General features: G+C 42.8%; 1 protein-coding gene across 1 annotated transcript; it reads right to left on the minus strand.

Moving 5' to 3' along the window:
- Nucleotides 1-1,792: 1,792 nt before the first annotated feature.
- GTF2H4 (general transcription factor IIH subunit 4) lies at nt 1,793-25,794 on the minus strand. The gene is made up of 14 exons (XM_018564536.1): nt 25,726-25,794; nt 22,981-23,112; nt 19,271-19,375; nt 18,120-18,251; nt 15,933-16,029; nt 13,893-13,981; nt 12,424-12,532; nt 10,421-10,489; nt 8,669-8,752; nt 8,007-8,139; nt 7,444-7,574; nt 6,087-6,134; nt 5,330-5,408; nt 1,793-2,170 (listed from the first exon to the last, which is right to left on the minus strand). The coding sequence occupies exons 2-14, from the start codon at nt 23,097-23,099 to the stop codon at nt 1,998-2,000; spliced, it is 1,368 nt and encodes a 455-aa protein (XP_018420038.1). The 5' UTR covers nt 23,100-23,112; nt 25,726-25,794; the 3' UTR covers nt 1,793-1,997.
- Between the last annotated feature and the right edge of the window lie 932 nt (nt 25,795-26,726).

Genomic DNA, 26,726 nt, shown 5'->3' on the forward strand with positions numbered 1-26,726 from the left:
TTTTTAGCTATATGACCTCTCTTTCGGGTGTTTCCAGAACATTTTCCCCAACCTTCTGCTTATTTCATGTGATAGATGGTTCTTCCACTCAGTCTCACTATCCCCCGTCTCACTGGGAACACTATTGCCTTATGGCAGCAAAAAAGTCCTGGCTCCTCCCCGCTCCGCCCACTTTGGTGGATGTTAAAACCACTCTGCATGACCTCATGCTCATGCATAAGATTGACACCAAACATAATCAACACTACACTGGTATTTTTTTTGCAACATGGACTAACTTTCTGACACAAGAACTGCCTAAGACTCAGCTGCAGGACATAATGCACCTATTTCAACATTCATCTTGGTATCTCCTAGCCCAATCGGAAGGATCTTTGGGTGCACTTGATGTACTATAATGCCTAGACGTTAGGATTTACCTACATATTTTTTCTGAAATGCTCCTTATATGTTTCTTTTTATTTTGCCTCTTGGGTACCCCCTTTCATGTCCCTTATCCTAGTGAATTCCTTCCTGGAAATACGGTTATATTTGCAATGCATTTATTCCACAATCAAAACTTGATATATTTCTACGCGACGTCTGCCCATTCTCTCTCTTCTTCTCCGATCTCTTCTTTTCATCCTCTTCTCCCCGTGCTTCTACTGAATATAGTATTTTTACGGTACTTTTTGACGCTATCAATTACTCCATGTGTTAACTGCATTAGGCGGCTACGGATTATGTCATCAGAGTAAAGTGTTCACGATATTACTGAAACTATATTGTATGTATAGATGACATATGTACTTGGACTGTACGGCTGTACACCACTGTTTGATGTCCGCTGAGCTTTTAAGTCATTGTATGTTTTATGCAAAACAATAAAGATATACATGCTTAAAAAAAACACTTTAAAAAGGGTTTAAACTTACCTGTGTCTTCCCCGTGCGCTTCCGCCTGAAAATCTGAAAAATCTGGGCGGCCGGAAAGCATCTTGGGGCGGGCGTATGCGCAGTTCAGATTTTCAGCCGGGAGACGAGTAGAGACACAAGGTAAGTATATGGACGCGTGCACCCGCATGCAGATAACGTGGGACAGGAAGTGCCTGCAAGCACGGAGGAGTCAGCGCTGGATTGGATAGCCGGAGCAGCGCTGGAGAGAAGGCTGAAAACGACAGGAAAGAAGAAAAAGATCAGATTAAGAGACATCATTTAAGGTAAGTGCTTACATTAACATGGGGGGGGGTTATCCTTTAATGTCACTTTAAGTATCCTGGCTACGTTATTTGTAAATATTAAGTGTTTCCCGTCCCTTATTAATAGCCTGCCCTATTGTATTGTAAAAATAAATGCCAGGTAATAGTGTATGATGTGGAGCTAAGAGAACGTAGGAATTGAATCACAAATACTCTAATGGTGTTCTCAGGGAACAGGGATACGTCTATAACCCTCCAAAGATAGAAAAAAGAACAGAATGATATTTGAAGAGATCTCCTAATTAATGGAGAAGAAAATAAACAAACCCACACACACACACACAGTGTGTCCAGACCACTTTATTTATGGTAGCAGCAATTAGGGCCTGAGATCCACTTCAACTACTCCAGAGAGCTTTTCCATTAGGAAGCCATCATTTTTGGACATGGGAAATGAGAATGCCAGCTCCCATACCTACTGGCTATAAAAGTCTTAGATAAGTGTTTTGTTGTTTGTTTACAGCAACTGAAGGATTCGTGAACCGAATTAAAATATCAGTTGTTTTTAATTTTAAAAAAGGATGTTATGAGTCACTAAACGTACATCTCTTTTTTGTGTTGCTGAAAGCCATAGTGCAGAAACCAGCAACAGGAATCGATGGTCCATCTTCAAAAAGCTCATTCAGCTGAACTGAACAAATCTGAACGATTCCTAATGCAGTATAAAAGCTCTTCCATTGTGACATGGCAGTAACAAAACTCTGTGTGATTTCATTATAAACCAACATTCCTGTTCCTCCATAAGGTTTTAATTCTTGTCTCATGAGCTCTGTTTCTGTCTCTTCCAGAAACGCTTAACATCTGAGTGTCCAGCTTGTGTAACCACCATAACTCGTCGGAGAGGGTTTTCAAATACAAGTACACCAAGATCTTGAGCATAATTTCTCAGCAGCTCAAAGTCGACCTGTGAGAGGAACTGATTGTACAGAACACCTAATAGATAAAAAGAGAGAAAATAAATCCAATGAAATAAGGAAAATAAGCAAAGATCTTGAACACAGGTTAAATGCATTCTACTTTAGGGGCATAGAACACACATTATTTCGCTGTCAGCTTGATGCAATAAATGATGTCATAAATGTTACTTTCTCAAAGCTCCCCACACATATAACAATCTGACTGTATAATCTTCTTTATATACACTGAGTGGCCAGATTATTATGACACCTGATGTTTGTAGGCAAATTAGCTATAATTAGCTATAATTTCGCGCTGAAGTTGCTAGAGGGCCAGACCATTATAAATAGGGAAGCAGGTTGTTTACCACGACAGTAGAAGTGATTTTTTTCTGAAGATATGGGTAAACAACGCGATTTAACAGCCTTTGAACGTGGGATGATTGTTGGCGCTCGGAGCCATGGAACGAGTATCAGCAAAACAGCAGAATTTGTTAAATGTTCAAGAGCAGCTGTTGTTAAAGTGTTTAAAGACTGGACTGTCAGCCGAAAATCTGGGTCTGAACGTGCGAATTGTGGTCGTCAGCGACTAGTCAATGTTAGGGCAGAATGGAGAGTGGCAAGACTGGTACAAGACAACAGAAGGGCAACAGTGCAGTGTCAGATTCCTCGCATCACCTTTCAACATCTCGTGGAGTCAACGCCAAGAAGAATCGCCGCAGTATTGAAGGCAAAAGGTGGCCCAACGAAGTACTGATGGGTTGGTCATAATAATCTGGCCACTCAGTGTATACCAACCACTGTGTAGTGGCCTGCCTGATTGGATACAAATTGATAGGATAGTTTTCAATAGCCATAGTTTTGGTAGATCTGAGGAAGATTGTGCAAAGATTAAACGGTCAGAAGGTAACCTGTATGAGTATGCTTGGTCAGTGCTTTTCCCCATAGTTCTCCCCAGGGTCATGGGAGGACACAAACTAGCGTCCTCCCGGGACTCAAAACTCAGTATACCGCGAGCTACAGCTTGCGGTATACTGAGACAGCCGCAGCCGGGACGGATCCCGACATTACTGTCGAGATCCACCCAGCTGCGTGATTGACAGCTGGCTCTGCCTATCCAGAGGCACAGCCAGCTGTACCTGCCCCCTCCTCGTCCGCTCCGCCAGTCAGCGTTGTAGGATCGGGGGAAACCCTGCAGGGAGCCGTGAGTGACAGTCAGGGCTCTCTGCAGGGACATGATCGAGAAGTGAGCGAGCGACGGTATGCGTTTGCTCACTTTCCGATTTTTTGAGCCGATGTGTGACAGTTTGTCATACGTCGGCTCGAACTATGAGGATGAGTGAAACCAGCTAGCCTGCAAAAAAAACAAACAAAAACTAATGGTAGAGTCTAACTTTTAGGGTTAAAAACAGAGGTTTTAGTTGCACACCTTTTGCAAAATATGTGAATGCCGCACTGCCTCGTCAATGTCCCTCTGTGTAGTGTGGTCCTAACTCTAATCTATGCGAGCCTCCATCTTGGAGCATATATAGCAAAGGGTGAATTGGGTGCAGGTATGCCAGGATATAGCCCATTCCTTCTCACAGGGACACACCAGAAGCCCAGCACATCACAATGGCAGCTGATATATGCTCCAAGATGGAGCTCAATAAGAATTTCAAAAAGTTGCCACATGAGTTCAACACAAATATTTTTTTTACTCTGTGCACTCCTATCATATAAAGGTTTCAGGCAATAGCTCACTATCCTGGCATAGCAAAGCCAAGAGGATTACACAGATTTCAGTGCTAAAATAAATATCAGTTTCATAAATCTAGTTGCCATGGAGCCATAGAACTATCATTAATGTGTCAGAGTGTATAACTGAAGCCCTGCTACCTTACCTCTAAGCCCATGCAAATTTCTCTGCTGTGCAAATTGAAAAAAAGAGTATTGAATGGAGTATAGCTTTAAAAATTCTTGTTTCAATTTTTAGTAGGGATGCACCGATGCCGGCTTCTCAGTATCTAGTACCGATACTTTGCTTTCGGTACTCGCCGATACCGACATTACTGTCTGGATACACCCAGCTGCGTGATTGACAGCTGGCTCTGCCTATCTAGAGGCAGAGCCAGCTGTGCCCGCCCCCCTCCCCCGTCCGTTCCGCCAGTCAGTGCTGGAGGATCGGACAGGGGAGGAGGGGGAATCCCTGCAGGGAGCCGTGAGTGACAGTCGCAGCTCTCTGCAGGGACAGGATCGAGAAGTGAGCGAGCGATGGTATGTGTTCGCTCACTTCCCGATCTATTGAGCCGACGTGTCAGTTTCATTGTCACACGTCGGCTCGAACTATGAGGCTGAGTGATTTTCACTCACCTCATAGTTCTTCTTTAAGAAGGAGCTACGAATCAGAGGATTTGCCTACAAAGAGAGGATGCTGCAGCAGAACAGCAGCAGAGGAACACAGATTGTGTATGGCACAAGGACTCTACTGCTCAAAGCAACCCAACAGCCTACAAGGTTTACAAAGTTGACGCCTATATATCATTCATGATGTTGCCATCTTACAGATTAACCATTTCCCAACAGACTAAGGCTGGCCATACACTGCTCTATTTTTTTTCCGTACAACCCGTCCTTTCGTACAAAGATTTTCCGGCCAGCTCCTTCGATCAGCTGATCGAGGGGTGCCGGCCGAAAGGGTGCCGACATTGGTTCCTCAAAAACTGGCTGAAACGCAGTGTATGGGCACCCTAAGAAGAATTTGATGAGTTAATTTGTATTTCAGTGGCATATATAAAAGCACCGGATTGATTTTTTTTTCTTTTTAGGAACTTGTTTTTACTTTTAATATCATTATAAACATCTATAGGATGTAATTATTTTCTATATTACTTATATTAACACTAATTAATCTGAGACTGAAGATGAGGTGCGGCTGTTCCCTGCAAACTGGCCTAGTGAGTATCATTTACTATACTTTATTTCATACTGCTCACCACAAGCACAATGCAACATCCACACACCATGTATACCAATGTCTGCATAGAGAAGCTCCGGGCTGAGGCTGCAAACAGCTATCACATGTGACCAGTGAGTTGGAAATTTCCCATATTCAGTTCATTATCTACCACTGTATTAGCACATAGAACTCTTCATAATATTTGTGGAAAAACAGCATGTATACTGAGCACTGACAGTACAAAAAAGATTTCCAGACCTTCAGAAAAACGAAGGCGATCTCTCTCAAGCTCCCAGAGACGAATTTGATCAGTGATAGTAGGTGGAAGAACAAGAGTCTGGAAAAAGAAAGAGATGAAAACTAGACCTTCAGTTCCAACAAGTGTTACATGCATCTCAAAGCATTGTCAAGCTTCAGCCGTTAAGGGGTCAGTAGAAAAGGGCTACAGTCTACAGTGGGCGGATTATAAACATTGAGACCTCTCTGCTGTAATTCTTGCCTGTGTTTGTCTACCTGGGCGCTTCCAATCACATTTGTGTGTTGCGGCGCCTCCTGTTGCATTCTCCATAATATACAATTAATATAAAATCCAACTGGTAGAACAGGAGTCCTTCATAATGGCCCTACCAAATGTACAGATCCAGACACAATACTGGAAACTGTTGGGTGGTCTAACTCTCCAGCTTCTACCAAAAACTATTACATCAGTTTGAACACACAAGGTCTAGGACAATACTAACTTACTGTGGTACTGATACAATAGAATAATAAAGCAAAATGCATTCATTGACAGTCTGATCAAGAACACTTAAAGCATGGGGGAAATATCAGAGGAGTCTTGTAGCCTGAATACCCAACTTTTCCTTGTTGCTTCCACAATGAATAGGTTTACCTTGAACTGACAGACAGGTGAAGGGTTTTTAATTTTCAATTCATGTAGCTAACATGAGAAAAATCTATAGGCACGGATGCAAATATGGAACATGCAATACCTTAGCAGAGGAAAGTATCTCACCTGCTGCAACATCACAGGGTGTGCTCTGGTCCTCAGGAAATGGATTATCTATAGATTGGAATACAAACATTTAGACCTGTAGACCTTTTTTACCTGTAGGAGGTGAGAATGACAGTCCATGCAGAAGCCAGAAGTGTTCACCTTTTCTGCATTTCTTAATGACCCCCAACTATCATTCAGACTGCAAATGAATAATCCTCTGCACCTCATTTTAAAATTATTTGGCAACAAGCAAGAAGAACCCCCTGCTATTAAACCCTTTGAATTTTGGTGTGTATTACTTATATTTAAAAGTGGCATAATCTCGCAGTGGTGCGGGATTCATATCGCCTATCGGGCAGCTGTTTTTTAAAAATCTACATGTAGCCCTGCTGCGGGAGAGCAGACGCTCGTTTTGTACAAGTGATCTGGGACGCCAACCCCCCCTTCTTGTAAAACTAATTTTTGTCTCATGACAAGTGGATTGTCATGAGGGCCAAGAAGATTGGGCCCCTACTTTAGTCCTTGGACAAGTAGTTTTTTTCAAATTTCCACACCCGTCTCCTCTTTGTAGTTTTCCATAAACCTATTGTACACATTGTGGTTTTATGAAACAACAGAAGGCGGACTTACAACATGAAATTCATGGCACAATTGGCAAATGTTAGCTTTTATGAGTACCAATATCTAAGTTCCCTATCGTTATAATTATTAGATGCCACACAGTTAAGTGGGCAAAAACCCTATCTTACTAATTTACTCAACATGACTGTATGGCAGTTGGTATCAACATCCTAGCGAATTGAAAAAAGTTCTCTAAAAATATGGATAAACGGAAGTCACTTATAAACTCTGTTTCTCTCAAAAACTTGCTACTTAAAGAAAGAGACACTGTGACCTTGCGTATTCAGGACAAAGTGACTGGGCCTTTGCAAAAGTGTCCCCCAATCCACCGATACCCAAATCGTCAGTGCTTGCCTGCTGATCCTTCCTCTGCTGAACCCAGCAACAATACCTCTGAGTATGTAGCAGCATGTGACCTACTGTGACAGTGTGAGATTTAGTAGCCAATTGTTAGGCCCCAGCACTGTCCATTGACAGAGGAAGTGATACCACTGCTTCCCCTAGCATCCGGGGATTTTAGTTCTGGCTGTGACAAGAGGAAGGAAGGACAGGAAGGACTGGCAGGTGGGTTATCAGTAAATCACGGGATCACCACTTTGCAAAGATACTGTCACTTTGGTCTGAATGGGCAAGGTGACAGTGTCTCTAAGAATCATTGTAATCATACTTTTTCCTTACTACAAAGGGACAAAATGATATATTACAAATAATTTGTCTTTCTTTACCAAAGGAACTATAGTTCATCACTTCTCACCTGCTCAGCAGTGATGCCATTTCCAATAGCTTGTTGTACACTTTCCCTGGTGACTTGCGCTACTACCAGGTTAGGAAATCGATATAACATCTCTGAAAACAGAGCAATGAGGGCGATCTGCAGTTCTGAATCTGAGAGCAAAGCAAATGTTAAAATCACATTAATGGCATCACACTTTGGCATTTACCTTTGATGCACAGACATTCTGGATGAATTCCAATTCCTCCAGAACTTTAAATGCCAAAAGTAGTTCCGGACAGAGTAAGGGAGGGTTGGAACCGGTCAAGGTTTCATTGCCGTTTGTCCTCTTGTTGGGGATATTCATATGCTCTATTTGTTCTGGCGACCACTGTCATCAGTACTGAAAGTTGTAGTTGGAATAGGAGCAGAGGGGAAGTCTTCCAATGGACACACTTGTTGTGGAGACAGCCATCTAAGAGCAGATTTCTCTCACTTTGGAAAGACTTCATCTCACTTCTTGGGGTAGGTAGGTGTTTAGGTGTATTCCTAACCTAAAGTACATATGCTGTACAGTATAAACACTTTACTGCATACTTACAAACCTGTATATGCATAGATTCTGTAGTTAGTCTCCACCAGAATAAAACCTTGCTTGTGGCTATCCATAGTACCACCAGATATTCCAGATGCCAGATTAATAGCCAGCCGTGTTGGGTAATAGCGTCGGGACTTTCTCTATTAATGACATGACATTATTACACCTTGGCAATTCCAAGAAACGCGTTTACCTTAAGTGTTAAAACATAGCAGTTTCCTCCAAGGGTTATGGCAGTGTGCCCCAAAGTATAATAAGGCTACAGATGACCTCATATGATACAACATAGCTGGCGTTAAATATATATTTGAATCAATATAAATTAAATAATTTATTTACGTGTACATGGTGGGATATATCTTTCTGAGAAAAATGAACAGCAACTATGTGCACATTGTTTAGTTCTCTTCAATATGAATTAGTTATACATACATTAAAAACCACAAATCATTCAGCAAAAAAAAGATTAAAGAATATTAGTTAAAGAATATCTTGTTCTTGTAAAACATATTATGAAGTATAGTCAGTTCAAAGCCACTATGAATTAGGCTTTCATATCAAATGCTGATCCCCAATAATACAATTTAAAACACACGATTCAACACAGGAGCTGAAAACTCAAAATTAAAAAATATTCTCATTTTAAACTACCCCCAAGGAACTTCTCACCTTTCTCTGAAACACCAGTCCAAATTCACGTAGATGCTGCAGAAAAGTCTGTAAGGAGTCACTCATCCCTTCCACAGAATAATCCTTTAAGAAACAAAGATAAGATTGTGAAATTACTAAAGCCTTTATTAGAAATGAGTGTTAGCATACACTGGTTTACAGTATGATTTTCTTTTTAACTTTTTATTTATTTATAGACACCAAATAAAGAGACAGACACGGGTACTGTATTAAGAGCAATCACAGACACATGCAAACAGTATTATGAACATGAATAGTGTCTGTGTCCTACAGTAATCTTTGAATAAAGGATAGTGAGGAAAATAAAACTCTGTGATAGAATAACCAGAAATGTGACAAATCATGATGAGTGTAAACAAGTAAATCTGCGCTTCTGGAGAAGTGATATTTGTAATAAAAAAATTAGATGGATTAAGTTAATAAGTTAAGAATAAATGTGAATAAATATGAATAAATGTGAATAAATAAACCCAAAGCTGCTCTGAGAAGAGGTGAAACCTAGTATGATCGAAAGAAACAAAGCGCTAAAGGTAAATGTATGGGCAAAAAAGTGAGCTATGAGTGATTCTGGCGAGGCCAGTATAGAAGCTAATATATATGTATAAAACAGGACTAGCTTCCTAAAAAAGTATATATAAAACCACTCTAACTAAAATTAGTTAGAGTGGTTTTATATATACTTTTTTAGGAAGCTAGTCCTGTTTTATACATATATATTAGCTTCTATACTGGCCTCGCCAGAATCACTCATAGCTCACTTTTTTGCCCATACATTTACCTTTAGCGCTTTGTTTCTTTCGATCAAATCATGATGAGTGCCTGTGGTTAAAGCGCACCTTTACCCATATCTTTAAAATAACAACAAACACACCCTTAGAAATGCTTAGTAATGTCAATCTACAAACAGATACTTCTACGTAACTGCAGGCTTTGTATTCTTTGCATACATTATTTCACTTTTCTTCCCCAGTCTTCTGACAGTGGCCATGTTTACTAAGGGCAGATTACTAGATCTCTTTTCACTTCCTGGATTTCTGGCACATGTGGCCATGCACATTATCTCAGGGGAGGAAAATGCCTTTCCCTGAGATCTCATGAGATTACAGATGAGATTTCGCAGCAATGCTCTGCTGATGACAAGGCAATCCCAGTGTGCATTGATTTGGCAAAATTAATTCATTTTGCCCTTTCAAAGCAGGAAGTGAATGCTCTGCAAGTGGAAGTATTTCATAATCACAGCATTTTACACCCGACACGTCTATGTTATTATTAATCATCATACACAGAGGGATGCGTTGGTAGAATTAGATTTTTAAGTGTAAAGGTCCACTTTAAGAATCAAGGGATGTCTGTGTATATTAGGAGCTATTATATTACTTGGGGGGTGGGAAGAGAAGAAAAAGAAGAGGGGGTACGGAAGAAGGGAGGAAGCCAGTGGGGAGCAAGGAAGGGGAGGAGAGCATAAAAGGGGCAATCAAAGGGGCGTAAGAAAGACAGGAGTCTAAAAAGTTGTCCAGGAGCTGGATTGACCCCTAGGTTGACAGAGGTGATCCTAGAATGAGCAATGTAAGTGGCAAGACCAGAAAATATGTATGAGCAGATTCCTCACCCTTTACAAGCGTGACATTAATTGATATCCCTGCTCTTTGGATTGGTTAGCTATAGAGACACACTGGTTTATAATATGACTAGTACACCATACTTCACAATATGTGTTTCATCTTAGAATACCTTTCCAAGTGTTGAGAAGCTCAGCTGGAACATGAAAGAAAGAATTTCTACAAGATTCATCCCACGTGTCTGTAGAGAATAAAACAAGGGTATTACACATCGAACAGAGACCAACACTAATTAAAAAGCAGTAATAGCAGGACAATATTTGCATACCACAGGACACCCAAATATGCTTTAACAGGTGAAAGTAATTAAAAGATAAGCTTTACCTAGCCTAAAAATTGCCTAATACAACAAAAGTCCCTGTGGTGGTCTACAATTCGACTCCCGTGCAACCCTCTGGATCCTATGCCCATGCTAGTAACAAAGCCTCAACTTCTTTCTAAGCCAAGTTTATGTGCTCAGTCACACTGCTGTGTTGCGGTAACATGCACATTACTGCATGGTAATGTAATGTAGGTTACATGCGTCAGCACAGTGGGCTGTCATTTATTTTCAATGACGTTTGCAAAATGGAGCATGTTTGATTTTTTTTTTTTACTTCGTAGGTACATTATCGTGCATAAAAATGTACGTTAATGTGCATACATTAACAAAATGCCCCTGGACGCTAAAGTGTGAATAAGTGTATCTGATCCCAAAAACAAAAATGTTATATATTGCAGCTTTCCAGTTCTTAGATGTGGTGGCTGCATTCGTTTTCAGAAAGTACCTTGCCAGAAATGCAATGTCCTTGTCACTTTTGCTATCTGTTCAGCTTGCAGAAGCAATTGTATCGTGTTTTTTTCTGTAAACTACTAAACCCATCAGCTCCCGTGTAATGACGATGAACAAAGACAGATATGTTTGAAGTCCAGCCTGGGTGGAAACTATGGACTATGGCTCCTTTCATAGATACAGTGGAGTGAGTGTAGCCACCCCGGGACAGGAAGTGTGTTATTCACAGGATAACCAGGTAAAAAGAAAATTAAAAGGTCTAAAAAAAAGAAAACAAATGCAACCACCGTTTACAATTAAGCCGTACTACTGCCAATTAAATTTCAAGTACCAGATGCTCTACTGGCCACTGAGGTTATGGCATTTGACAAGGTAAATGCTCAATACAGAGCACTTTCTGTTCATTGACAAATAGAGAAGATAGTAAACATGTGTCTCACTTCTGAGCACTCCTGTGTTCATTGACGAACTGATCCCCACCGCCTGTACTGGTCGGCCCCTTCTCTTCCCTGCCACCTGTCAAATGCTACAGATGCACAATGGGGAGGATCAGGTGCTTCAGGATGGTGAATATGGGCTTGGTAAATTGAGCAGTGGCGCAGTCACATTTTAATCAGTGGTTGCGTAAACCACTGATCACAGAATCTTGAAGACGCTTGTTGAAATGACCATGAGCTTATAGCAGAAGGGAGAATGCAGCCGACATAAGGCATACTGAGCCGGCCAACTGGTAATGTTTCTGATCCACTGTACGCCTTATGTCATTGGCAGCGAAAGGGTTAAAAACAGAAGACATTGATATGGGATCTCCTCAAACTTCCCAGATCACTTTCTCTTGCATTTAAATGTACCTGAATTTCCATGCGTTTAGACTTGTTCAGAGTATCTACTTTGCCCCCGGATGCACAGATGCTATTTTTTTCTAAAAACAGGTAAACGGAATGCCCCTGAATACATCTAAACACAATGGGGGGAATTTATCAAAAGTTGGAGACAAACTAATACATTCATGGGGCATTTCTTAATATAAATTTAAATCGTATCATTTACACATTGAGGGGAATTTATCAAAACTGGAGCAGACAAAATCTGGAGCAGCTGTGCATGGCAACCAATCAGACACTCTCTTTCATTTTCAAATCTTAACTGAACAAACTGAAGAGAGAAGCTGATTGGTTGCCATGCACTGCTGCTCCAGATTTTGTCTGCTCCAGTTTTGATAAATTCCCCTCAATGTGTAAATTATACGATTTAAATGTATATTAAGAAATGTCCCATTAATGTATAAATTCACATGTATTTCATTGCTCATGTAAATGAGGCCTTAGTGATATAGTACTTACTTCAGCTGTCTTCAAGTACTGTAGCATAAAATACCAGAGCTGTGAAGCCGTATCTAGCAGTAAGAACTGAAATCCAGCAGAAGAAATGCTTGGAGCTTCTCCAGAATCACTGCAGAATGAACACAGACAAAAACAACAACAACAAAAGTTTTTCAAAAGCATGATAATGAAAGATGTAAAATAATAGGTTTGCACGCAAGTTGTATTGTGAATATTGTTTCCTAATAAAGTAGATCTTAAAAGTAACATGCACAGTCCCATGGGTGGCCACAAAATATCACATATTAAGAGAAACTTATAGACTGCAAAGATAAAAATAAAAAGTTGGATCTCCGTTTATCAGGTTTCCTCCTCCCTAGCTTTATGGGAAACAATCTTTTCATCTTATGCATTCCTTAATCCCTTGGGCCCACATTATTCTAACAAACATGTATTGCCAAGGTATAGAAAGTGGACTTCCCAGGAAACAGCTAAATATACAGCTGAGATACACATATATTACTTGAAAAGGATTTTTTTGAAATTTTACTGCGCAGCTAGAAAGATTACTCTGCTACTTTCTTATTCACTTTTCTATCACTTGGTCAGAGGTGCACCGATTGGGTTTCACAAATAAATGTGCAGTGTAGCTTAGACAGTAAACCACAAGACTGGCTAAACAAAATTGCAAATCCACTGGTAGGTATAAGAGTAAGCAGATATGAATCCAACTGTGTCAGCCTGGTTTTCGGCTTTAAAGCAGAGCCATGTGGCTTAAATGTTGGTCACAAACACATACAGGTATTACTGACAGGATCCTGAGATATATATAAGAAAGAATGCAGCTTATTAAGATCAAGATATTTGCACACAAAAACTTCCCCCTTCCCATATCAACAAGGAATCCCCTGCCTAAGCCTCTATGTAGCACAACATACACTAATGCAAATGTTAATCTGATTAGAGCTTGGCATGTTAGAACTATTAACCAAAACCTTCATGTTGTACCATGTCAAACACTGCTCCCTCGGGGGTGTTGTTATATGTGTAATTTAACACTGACAAATATTGCATATTGCACATAATAGAAATAGATGCCGGAGCACTTCTGTTCTTAGGCACAATTAACATTTCATCCAAGGTAAAAGAATTTAGAAAGCTTTAGGAAATAACATCACAACAATGCTTCATCCCATTTCTAACACCTAGTGGGGAAACAGTAGCTGACTGCACCACCTCCTGCTGATGATGATGATGAGAGATGACAGCGCTGCAGGTGCTTCTCTAGTGCTGTCTGTATACAGATATGGCAGGGGCAGCAATGGAGAAAATGGATAGTTTGTAAGACTTAGTCCCTCACTAACATCAGGAAACAAGTGTCATTTATCAGAAGCTATAGTGGGAAAAGGCCAGTAAGACGAGCTCTTTTAAACCAGTTTTTTGTTAAAATATATTCTATAAATAAAAATTTATAAATATTACAAGTTTACCTTTTCATGAGACCGGCTTGAATGAGAAGTTGAGCCAAATCTTGACTCACTGTTGCATTTGGCGATCCAACCATAAACTGAAGGATAACCTGAAAAATCAAAAATCAACACAGGTACGTGAAGTGTTTTAGTGTTTTACAGACATAGCTGACAAATTTAATTCTAAGCGTGCAATGCTCTCAGATGGACATATGCCAAAAGTAAAATGTTCAAAATGCAATAAGCATCCACCCATCCCTTTCTATAGGACCATGACTGAATTCTGAAACATTCTCCATAATGGTCAAATATACAAAGGGTGGGCTAGTGTAGCAATTTCGCTACTTACCAAACATTAGCAGTCCACCTAAAATCACATTAACTGTGAAATTTGTCTAAAATCTGTGACACATGGAGGGGAATTTATCAAAACTGGAGCAGACAAAATCTGGAGCAGCTGTGCATGGCAACCAATCAGCTTCTCTCTTCAGTTTGTTCAGTTAAGATTTGAAAATAAAAGAAAGAAGCCGATTGGTTGCCGTGCACAGCTGCTTCCGATCTTATCTGCTCCAGTTTTGATAAATTCCCCTCAGCATCTTTAAAACTGCACTTACATAAGCAAAGCTATGATCAGGAAACATAAGCTATGCTACAACAGGTTACAAACAATTCAGTGCGGATGTCAGAATCAGCCCATATCAGAGCCACACTACACCCTCGTTTCATAAAATCTTTGCAGTGCCGTTTCCCATCCTTTTTTTTAATCAGCAAATATCATAACAAAATTAAATTGCATTCAAGACATTAATGTATATTTTTAGCTGAAATTCATATTAACCCAACTAGTAACACGGACTAACAGATAGAACAATGCCTGCAAAGATCAAGGTTATTCTTCTACAAAGGATACAGGTAAGGCCTCATTCACACGAGAAAAGGCCGGCACGTACAGCTGCATGCACGGCCGTATCGGGCAGCTCCCGGGAGGGACAGGTGCTGCGTGTGATTAGTAGGCAGCCCCTGTCCTTCTCTATGGGAGTATGCGGCCATACACCGCCCTACGCTCACCCCAAGCGCAGGCCCGTACGGGTGCAGGGGTCCTGGCTCGGACGCAGACAGGATCCATCCTGTCAGCGTACGAGTACGGGGCACCCACACGGACGTGCAGGGTGGGTGAGCGTAGTGCAGCTTATGGCCGTGCACTCCTATAGAGAAGGGCAGGGGCTGCGTACTAATCACACGCAGCACCTGTCCCTCCCGGGAGCTGCCCGATACGGCCGTGCATGCTGCTGCACGTGCCGGCCTTTTCTCGTGTGAATGAGGCCTAAAGGTGCCCATACACTGTGCGATTATCGCACGATAATCGCGGGTAATCCCGCAATTGTACGATAATCGCAAAGTGTATGGAAGACGTGCGACCGTTTTTACTGTACGGTCGCACGTCTTTTGTCTAGGGAGCACACTAGAAAACCAGCCGAAAATCGTACGATTTTCGGCTGGTTTGAACGGTGCTCGGGAGACAAATGCTGAACGTGCCGGTGTGCGCACGCACACACAGCCCGTTCAGCATTGCGGTCATCGGAAGCCCGCCCCTCAGGGGGGCGGGCTTGCGATGATCGAGAGTACGATCTGCCTGTCCAAGATGGGCAGATCGTAAGTTTTTTTTATTACTTTACAACCATCGCAAGACTAAGGTCTTGCAATGGTTGTAAAGTGTATGGCCACCTTAACAGTGCAGAAAAAGGTGATGTAGCAGGTGTGTAGAGTTCAGTTAAATCACACCACTCTCCTTTACCCAGGACAGACCACTTGAACTTAGTAGGAACTCTCTGCAACAAAGTATACTTCTGAATTCCAAAAATCACCAATATAGTGACAGTGAGCTCAGTAAGATACATTGAGCTGTATGAGAAAGTGTTGTCCAGTCAATCAATCACTCCACGTCACATTACACACAAGTAGCCATGTGTGGTGCGCATTGACATTTAAATGTTATTTGCCTTTGGTTTCCATCATCTTTGTAAACAAGACCGGTGAATTCGAGTAAAATGATCACTTCACCTCCCATCTGCTCTCAGCATATTTATCCAGAGAGGTGACATCTTTTCCATGTTTATCAGGACCCATTTGACTGCCATCATCCGCCCAGGCTTTTCCTCTATACAAGACAGAATAGAAAGATCAAAGTCAAATAATCCAAAAGGTCATTTATACTGCAGACAGATCTAAAAAGACCGACACATTATAAAATAGTTAACCCTTTTTCTGCCATGGACGTAAGGCTTCTGCCAGAACAAAACCACTTCCAGGTCCAACAACCTTACATCTATAGCATTCTCCCTCCTGCTATAAACTCACCATAAACTTATAGTAGAAATATTCCCAAGAGTAAAATAATAACTGTGATCAGCGGATGACAAGTGTGGTGCTCTGCTATTTACCAGTGGCCACGCATTATGGTGTGCATAACGGGCGCGCTGGTTTGCTCCTTCTTATTGTTCTTTTTTTTTTTCTTCTCTTCAAACTATTTTAAAATTCCAATCATTCAGTTCTATGTGCAGCAGCGCATTGTGATACCTTGTTGTGTATTGTAACACGCTGTGTCACAATAATAATGTATGCTTGCATCATTTTATCGCAATGCACACACCACACTGTGGATCGGGCATTACCACAATAGATAGGTGTGTGGTCATTTACACATATTACCGGAGGTACAAAATTAGTAGCACCATCTATTTATTCCATCAGTCCTGTGCTTTCAGAATATGTATGGTTTAGGGGGGTCTTTTACAAACTCTAAAAGCTGTAAGTGAAAAACGAGCACAGGGCCTGGCAGAGAAAGGGTAAAGCTAAACTCCAAGACGTCAGGGTCTCTCCAGCACTGAAACTGCTTACTCTGATCTCTCTGCAATAGCCAATATAAAAAACACACCAAAAAAAAAACATACATTAGGGATGCACCAATACCGAGTATTTGGGCACCCAAATGCTCCCGATGTCTATGATTGGCCAGGAAGCCGGCTCCATGCTCCCTTGTCACCTGGTGACGAGATAGCATGGAGCAGCCTTCCCAGCCAATCAGGGCGCCGTGTAATGACTCGTAATGATAGCCAGATGGAGGAGTCATTTCCTGCCCCCGGCTTCCTGATTGGCCAGAAAGACTTCTGGTATCGATATATATATACACACACACACACACACACACACACACACACACACACACACACACACACATTTATCAGTTTAGCGTTAGCCATGAATATTGGACTGAGAATTATTGCTCCCACTCTGGCGCACATGACAATACCTGACGTGTATCGCAATCATCATTTTCGTACGTAGGTGCACCCAACTTGTGTTTCCATTAGTATACGCGTGTTCGCGGTGTCCGGGGACTATACTTTTGGGGGGTATTTTTTATTTTATTTTACTTATTTTTTTTACTTTACTGCTATCACACATGGGGCGATCACAAGCCCCCTATGTGAAAGCACATTGGAGGTGACATGTTCTCTTTAAGGTGACATTAGGGGTCTATTAGAGCACTAGTGTCAACTTTCCACTTCACTGGGGAATGTCAGCTGCCTGCTAAGGCAGCTGAATGTCAACACAGCAGGCAGTGCCTGGGAGCAGAAGCCAGCCTGCTATTGGCTTTTTTAAATTGCAATAGCCAATAGCATGCGGTCTACTGCAGCGGTCGCCAACCTTTCGGACCCCATGGACCACTAAATTTATCATTTTAAATCCCGCGGACCACTAGCCCCACCTCCTACAGGGCCTGCACTGTACTGTACTACGCATTCCTTGTGACAAGCGCTGATTGAGTCAGTAAAAGGCAGCCCCGGAGCCTCTGCGCCACTTCAATGACGGCCCAGCCTGCACGGCATCAGAGGGGCCCGGGGACCACCAAAATGTTATCATGGACCACCAGTTGGCGACCTATGGTCTATTGCACCTGCTCACTGCCAATCAGCAGAGGAGGGAACTGAAGGAGCAGCGGAGAGGAACCGGGGCAGCAGCGGAGGAATGCAGAGGCACAGCGGTCTCTTTTTCCTGCTGGGTGCCGGCTCCAGTGCTTTGCTCAACTAATGGATAATGAGAATCGTTGACAACGATTCTCATTATCGATTATCATCGATCAAATCGTTTCGTTGTTCCATCTCTGATATAGAGACATGTCTGTAAATGTAATAATGAGATGAAAAGCGCAATTTGAATGAACAAACTGCAAACACATTCCCTTACCCGCCCAATAATGCGATTCTTAGGTTTTCTCTGAAAATCTGATTTAGGATAAACCCCTGCAGTCCACCAGGTAGCTGTTGAGTGTGCCACAGTCGCAGGCCAGACAAGATGTGTGTGTTCTCTTCATGTTCCCTGGAAAAGTAAGAAAAGGCAGTTTTAGTGTGTAGACTCACACTTGTGTGTTTTAGTAAAGACATCAATGCTGTTAAACACTTGAACTTTTCCTAAACATTTCCATGTGCTTTGTTGCAAGTCCTCTCTCTAGTGTAGTCACGTGCAGGTGAAATGACAGAAGATAGCTTGGTATCCAACAATGCACCTCCTTAGCACATCACAAATGCATTTGCATGTGTTTTAGAAACATTTAGAATGTATTTCTCTAGAGCAACATTTCTCAACCTTTTTCATTCATGACACCCTTTATGCAGAATCTCAAGGCACCCCAGTCTAAAATGTAAAAATGATTTGTGGTTCTCCCCAAAATCTGTACCATACTGATATCCTAGAAAAGGGTCTGAAATTGATGTTAAGGGGGACCCTACACCACAAAAAATAAACGACATGGAATTCCCCACTTCACATCAGAGTCCGTCCCGTCCCGTCCCCCCCCCTTCACATTAAAATCTCCCCTTCACATCAGAGACCCCCCCTTCACATCAGCAGAGACCTACCTTTTATTCTTCACCACAATGTGGCTGTGGCAGCATGGCAGATGGAGAGAGGTTAAGCAGGTCCTTTTCTGACTGCTGTTGGAGTTCCTACATACAGTACGCCCTATATTAGAGTCATGCGTTTCCACTTTGCCGGTAACCGGCTCACCTGCACCATGGAAATGCATAACACTGAGGGAAAATTTGAAGGCATCCTTTGTCAGTGACCCTGGTTGAGAAAGGCTGCTCTAGATCTCTATCAGATGATCACCTGAGTTGAATATCCAGAATGCACATTGCAATGTAATGCATGAAAGATGTAATTCTTATGTGAAGTGGCAAACTAAAATCGAAGTCTTACATTACAATGCACTCAGACGCATAATAAAATCATGCAGAAACTGCAAACGTTTGTACACGGTAAACATACATGTCACTCATGCAAATGAAATATTGATTGTGTTCTATTTCAACTATTGTGGATGTAGAAATATATCTTACTTGTGATTTTCCTTTTTCACCCACAATGCAACAGCTGCTTGGGGCAAAGGCTGTTCAAGGAAGAGCATACGCATCACATAATTTTTGGCAAGACATGGCAGTTCCCTTAGGAGACAAAAAAAAAGGACATCATACAAAATACCATCAAGAAAAAGTGGAACACACAGGGGTCTACTTTTAAAATGTTTTCACATAAGTTAGCTTTGCCCAAGATTCACACATTTTCCCTCTTCGCTCCAGTTAGCTGCAGGTATCTGTAAATGTCCATAAAAAGATTGTCCCTGAGCCTGGGGAGACTGGCACTGGCGTGTAGGTTGATGTAAAACAGCTCTGGCTCACTTATTATGGAAAAAACGGTATGTAGAGGGGAACATAATTCATTTTAAAGTGCGCCTGTGCCCAGGCTATAGACATTAAAGTATTCAAATATTTGAATCAGTAAAAGATTCCTCAAGTATCAGCCGCACTTAGTCGGTGTACGTGTAAAATGAAGTTTTATTGTAGTTGGTCCTACATGAATCCATAAGTAAACACCTTCAAACACTCCCCCTGCCTTCCCCCATTACGCGTTTCACCACATGGGCTTAACCAGAGAGGACCTCTATGATTAAGCCCATGTGGTGAAACACATAAGAGGAGAAGACATGGGGGAGTGTTTGAAGGTGTTTACTCATGGATTTATGTTGGATCAACTACATTAAAATTTGATTTTATGCGTACACCGGCTAAGTACGGCTGGTATTTGAGGATTCTTCTAGGGGGTGAAAACGCACTTTTGGTCTGCACCTGATGTGCGTGGTTGGTATTTGACTGAAGATAGAATTGGAGCGGTAGGATTCTGGTGTTTGGCAATCAGTAAAACATATTTAAAAACAAGCCATCCTTGACATTCAGCTGCTAGTACTCTGGAGTAATTCATCCTCACAGATCACAGCAAAGACTCTAAAGTTGCATTTCATTTGCTTTCTACAGAAAAACCTGTTGTGTGTTTACACTGGAGGGCTGACAGGCTGCCATGATTCTCTTGCTATAGAAAGCAATAGGATAATTCAGTGCCTCTGTTGTGAACTTTGAGAAAAATGTCTCCACCATGCCTATAGCTACAGAGGTAAGGGCTTTTTTGTGTGTGTGTGTGTGTGTGTGTGTGTGTGCGCGCTTTTGCCGCTTGTTCAGAGTATGTTAATATTTTAGTGCGCATAGTCTGGGTACAACTTTAATTTAAGGAGGCATTGCAGGGGTGTGGAAATTTAAAAAAAAACTACTTGTCCAAGGGCTAAAGTGGGGGCCAAATCTACTTGTCCTTCATGACAATCTACTTGTCCCAATACAAAAAAATAGTTTTAATCAAAACTAGGGATGCACCAATACCGTTTTTTCAGGATCAAGTACCAGTACCTATATTTTGCTTTCGGATCTCGCCGACACTGAATACTAATACCGGTGCTTCCGCTGGCATAGAGCAGGCTTCCCTGGTAATCAGGAAGCCGGGCAGCGGGTAATGACATCCCGCCCGGTTTCCTGATTGCCACGGAAGACTGCTCCATGTTGTTTGGCCTGCTTGATTGTGATTGGCCGGGAAACCTGCTTCCTGGCCAATCAGGAAGCCGGGCGGCGAGTAATGACCTGATTGACCGGGAAGCTGGCTCGATGCTGATTGGCCAGGAAGCCGACTTTCCAGCCAATCAGCAATGAGCCGGCTTCCCGGCCAATCAGAAAACCAGGAGGCGGGTCATTACTTACCGCACGGCTTCCTGATTGCACGGGAAGCTGGCTCCATGTTCTCCTATGGCACTGCCAGTCAGAGGAAGTTTTCATCTCGACGTAAGTTCCAATATCGGGGAAGGTATCGGAGCATTTGGGTGAGTACGAGTACTTGCCCAAATACTCGGTATTGGCACTGATACTAGTATCGGTGCACGCCTAATCAAAACATATTTGACTGTGCTAAATAGCGCTTCTCACTGGTCAGCGCAGTCACCTGACCACGTTGACCAATGAGTGCTTGCAATTTGCGAGCAAAATTCAGAATGCATAGAGGACTGCGCTGGACAGCAGTACGGGGGACAGATAGTACACCCATACTGGCGGAGGGGAGGGATTGTTTGCCGAAAGGTAAGTATAGCCAGGGGGTGGCGGTTTGGGAGAGACGGGGCCAGATTTCATCGGGTAATTTTATTTTTCCATATTACCTGGGAAAATAAACTTACCCTTTAATGCACATTGTGTGTGTGTGTGTGTGTAAGAGAATTCTGCTGCCTGGCTACCACCATGGAATGGCAGCGGCAATCTCAAAGCACACAGAATGTCCTACGCATGCGTTTATTTGCATGCAGATGGCGGGGGTAGCGGGGTTGGTTTTATTTTTTTTTTACTTTTTATATATTTTATTATTTTAATAACTTTTAAAATTTAAAATGTTTTATTTATTTTCTTTTTCCACTTAATGTTATTCCTATCACATAGGGGATTAAATTCCCCCTGTGATAGTTTAGAGGTGACAGGTTCTCTTTATGGAACCTGCCCTCCAACACAGAACAGAAGTTCTGTGCAGTTCCTGACAGCCGAGACAGGTGGCGCTGTGATTACAGCGCCACGGTCTCAGAGAACACACAGAGAGCCCGTAGAGCAGACGTTCTTCGTCTGCTCTACGGCTGAGCCATTGTGCCGTAGTTTTTGGGGTCCCCCAGGAGAGCGGGGGACCCCGAAAACCATGGCGGGGGGTGCGGGCAGACACAATCGCCGCTGCTCAATTTGATACAAGTGATCTAAGTAGATCACTTGTACTAAATGAGCGGCGGCTCCACAATGTACATTCAGCTCTGCTTGTCCGGAGCCGGGCTAAATGTACATAAAAACTACTCGCCCGGCGCCCGAAACTGCCTGTCCCGGGCGTCGTGCGATAGGAATTCCACACCCCTGTATTGACAGATCAGTAACTTTTTGTGATTTCACTTCTAATGTACATTTATCAAGGTCTGGGTTTTTTTTTCCAACACACCTTGCCTCCTGGGACACTTCCGAATGACCAGCAAAATCTAAGCGACAGACTGAATGCAAACTAGTTTTAAATTGAAAAAGTTTATTATTTATCTGCTGTAAATGAACAGAGAGTCCCGCCGCACTCCTCACAACGCTCCCGACCCGTAAGAAAATTGGTGCTCGCAGTGATGACCGCGGATGGCGCCGTGCAGACACAGAGAAGAGGATAAGGATCACCAGCACTCAACAATATCATTAAATATGTCCATTTTATTTGGACAAAGTCACAGTGAAAACAGCCAACGTTTCAGGGGCCACGCAGGGTCCCTTCATCAGGGCAAAAAGATGTGACTAATCTTTTTGCCCTGATGAAAGGACCCTGCGTGGCCCCTGAAACGTTGGCTGTTTTCACTGTGACTTTGTCCAAATAAAATGGACATATTTAATGATATTGTCGAGTGCAGGTGATCCTTATCCTCTACCCCAGGGCTCAAAATTTCAAGTCCTGAGCTACTAGCCAGGCCTTAAAAGTTACTCGCCACCAGTTGCCCCACCTAACCCCTACCCTGCCCCGGACTTAACTCCGCCAGGTCAGTAATGTAACGCACAGCGCAGAGGTCAGTAATGTAACACACAGCGCAGAGGTCAGAGTGACGCACAGCGCAGAGGTCAGAGTGACGCACCTGTTATTTATCTGCAACACATAACATAATGACACATGTCACATTTACCTAAACACAGCCAAGCATGTAGCAGGGTGGTTGTAGAGTCTGTCGAGGATACCAGGGCTCAGTTCTTGAAGAAACTCATGAAGATTCTTACACTTTAGCTGTACCCTCTGCAGCTTCATCCTGCATGTGCTCCTATGATGGAGTACAACATATCAGACAATACAAATAAATATACAGTAGTTTAGAAAATACATCAGAGTTTAGAACAAGGCATGTATAGTTTATTTAAAGAAGAACTCCAGGGAAAAAATACATTCTTAATCCCTGCAGTGGGGCTACAACTGCACTGCAAGGAATATTGCTCTTTTATGTCCAGCTTAACCCCTTCATGACTGAGGCCCTTTTTTCCATTTTTGCACCCATGTTATATTCCACATTTTAGGCCTGAAAATGACGTAAAACCCCCCAACATTATATTACTCACCCGAAGCGCGGATCCAGCCGGCTGTAACAGCGCTCCCTCCAGCCTGTCTCTTCTGCCGCTGCAGCGATGGTATGTCCTTCGGCATCCTCACATCCTATACACTGTGCATAGAACATGATGACTTCAGGATCCTTAGACCGCTGCAGCGGAGGGGGAGAGAGGCTCCAGAGAGCGGTCTAAGAACAAGCTGGCTCCAAAGGTTCAGGTGAGTATAACTTTTTTTTTAACCTAGACACAAACAAGCCATTAACCCTTACAGTGCAGGGGTAGTCCCACTGTAAGGGTTAGAAATGTTTTTCCCCCTGGAGTTCTGTTTTAATATGGTCTAATGGTCCACACATATCTAATCATTGAGCGGTATCGGAAGCACACAATTGGTTGTTTCTCTTGAAAGATGTCAATAGCCTGAAACAATGTATCTCCTGTAACAGTGTTAGGGAGTGTAACACAACTTTCACGCACGATTCACACATTTTTCTAAATGGATTCAATTGGAAAAATGTGTGAATGTTGTTGTGAAAACATTGATCAACAGACCCCGTAATGCTGGAAATCTATTTGTATTCTTTCCATTTCTTACCATTTTCAAACTTCATTTGAAACTCAATTAAAATCCAAATAAAAGCTAAATGATATCGTGTTTGCCCGAAGAACCATATTGTAGCCACTCGAGTAGCATTTTCAAACAGACGGCTCAGTAATGGCAGCCTGCATGTTTCCCTTTGTACAAGTTTCTTTTCATTCTATCATTTAAAATGTACCTGAGGTCATCTTGGTTTATGTTAGCGATAGCAATCCAGTGACAACTGTCTATGAGGGGATTTCTCTCACTTTGGAATGACCTCCTCTCACTTCCTGTTGTGTCTCTGGGACAGGAAGTGAATCCCCCAAAATTACAAGGGCAGCAAAGAAGAAATTACAAATTCTAAGCCTTCCACACGCTATGGGTGACAGGGCATCTTAATATGTGTATAGAAATACAGAATGAACTGCAGATTTGCCTCTCTGAACACTGATAAGGTAATAATGTCCAAGCACACCAATCAACTTCTATAGTGGGAGTCTGTATCCTAGGGTGACAACGCTCTCCTGCACAGAAAAGGGTTGTCACCCTAGGACAGAAAACTGCTGAGACTTTCTACTACTGATGGCTGCCTATGAAAAAAAGGACACTGAACACAGCTAATGGAGTGTACCGTAGCACACAGTGATTTTTAATGTCCAGCTTTAGATACACCTTGCACATGCTGACCTATGACAAGAAGGAAATGTCTGTAGTCTGTACTGTAAATAGACACATGCTGGAAGTCTTACTGTACAGGACGATACATACTTTGGGGCATTAAGGTGTCCGTACACTTTACAACCCTCGCAAGACTGTTGTCTTGCAAGGGTTGTAAAGTACTTAAAAAAACGTACGATCTGCCCATCTTGGACAGGCAGATCGCACTTGCGATCATCGCAAGCCCACCCCCCTGACTGCAATGAGGGACGGGCTTACGATGACTGCAAACGGGCTGTGTGCGCATGCGCACACCGGCCCGTTCGGCAGTTGTCGAACCAGCAGTTTTCTAGCCTGCTGGTTCGACGGAAGACGTGCAACCGTGCAGTAGAAACGGTCGCACGCCTTCCATACACTGCACGATTCTCGTACGATCGCGGGATTTCCCGAGATTCTCGTACGAGAATCGTGCAGTGTATGGGCACCTTGAGGCCCCGTTCACATATAGCGAATTGTCGCGCATTTTTGCCGCGCGATATCGTGAGAAGTCACCGGCCAATGCTATTCAATGGAGCTGTCTTAACTCCATGTCGCGCGTCGCGGTCGCTTCTACCGGACCCTTTTTTCGGCGGATTTTGCTTTTTTTCTATGGAGCCCGACGGAGAAGGTCGCGCTACCGTCGCTGGATCGTCGCTGGAACGTCGCCCCGAAAGTCGCGCTATCCCGGCCGCTGCAAAGGTATGTCGCTATATGTGAACGGGGTCTTAGACTACTTTGAGAAGAATTTATCAAAGCTGGAGCAGACACAATCCGAAGCAGCTGTGCATGGCAACCAATCAGTTTCTCTCTTTCATTTTCAAATCTTAACTGAACAAACTGAAGATAGAAGCTGATTGATTGCCATGGGCAACTGCTCCAGTTTTGATTAATTCCCCTCTAGATACACACATTGATAAATAATCATAACGTGAAGCAAAACAGACACCAAAATCCAAGCAAGCTGCACAGCAGCCTCTCTCTCCTTCTACAGCGCCCTATACGGGCCTCATCACCCCCTAACACATGAGCAGTTCTCGTCCGAGTCCTCCTTCCCACCTACCTATCTTATATGTTCGTACGGACCCAGCTAACCGGAAGTTGTGGAGCTCCAGACACTGCTTCACGCCCCACCTACTTCCCTGTTCTAAGCCAATCACAGGGTCAAAAAAACAATCAATAGCAGAGAAGCCGAGAAAAAGCGTGTGCGCTGCTCCCCCTAGTGGATGACTGTAGCAGAGCGCACTGGGCGCTCGATGTAATAGTTGTAGCGTTGTACATAACAATCATTGCAGCGACTTACATTGATAAAGGAAAATGAATATCGTTTCCGGCGGCCAAGACACCCAATAATTATAATAAATCATAAATATAGTAAAATCATTAGATGTTTGCTCCTTGAGCCCACCTTATGTGACAAAGTGGCTGTAAAACAATGCCATGGCCCGCTACTTCCTGGCCCCCGTTCACATTGCACAAGATGAAAAAAAAATGATTTTTTTTCAACTGCACTGCAACGCATGGTATTGCGGTACACCGTGTTGGGACACCGTCAAGGGCATTGCATCCAGTATGTGCGATTAGGGTGCCAATTAAATGAATCACAATGCATCTGCCTCACTAACTGCAGCAGGTGCGTTGTGCGGTACCGTGTGCTAATCGCACGGAATTGGTGTGAATGGGCCCTTAAAGGTGGCCATACACTCTACAACCATCGCAAGACTTTAGTCTTGCGATGGTTGTAAAGGGATTAAAAAAACGTACGATCTGCCTATCTTGGACAGGCAGATCGCACTCTCGATCATCGCAAGCCCGCCTTTAAGGTGCCCATACACTGCACGATTATCGTACGATAATCGTGCAGTGTATGGGCACCTTAAAGGCGGGCTTGCGATGATCGAGAGTGCGATCTGCCTGTCCAAGATAGGCAGATCGTACGTTTTTTTAATCCCTTTACAACCATCGCAAGACTAAAGTCTTGCAATGGTTGTAGAGTGTATGGCCACCTTAACACAGGGAGCCCAACCTGAAAAAAGTTATTTCAGGGAGGTGCCCTTCTCATGG

This window comes from Nanorana parkeri, unplaced genomic scaffold (assembly GCF_000935625.1).
Source record: "Nanorana parkeri isolate BGI_ZX_2015 unplaced genomic scaffold, ASM93562v1 scaffold758, whole genome shotgun sequence".
NCBI lineage: Eukaryota > Metazoa > Chordata > Amphibia > Anura > Dicroglossidae > Nanorana > Nanorana parkeri.

Bases quoted from the DNA above. Each gene is read 5' to 3' on its own strand.
- GTF2H4 (XM_018564536.1), bottom strand. From the start codon at position 23,099: ATGAAGCTGCAGAGGGTACAGCTAAAGTGTAAGAATCTTCATGAGTTT. The intron at 8,753-10,420 runs GTATTCTAAGAT...TGTTTCTTAAAG, and splicing joins GCTTCTCAACACTTGGAAAG to GATTATTCTGTGGAAGGGAT. The intron at 2,171-5,329 runs GTCTGGAAATCT...TTTATCTATTAG, and splicing joins TCGCCTTCGTTTTTCTGAAG to GTGTTCTGTACAATCAGTTC.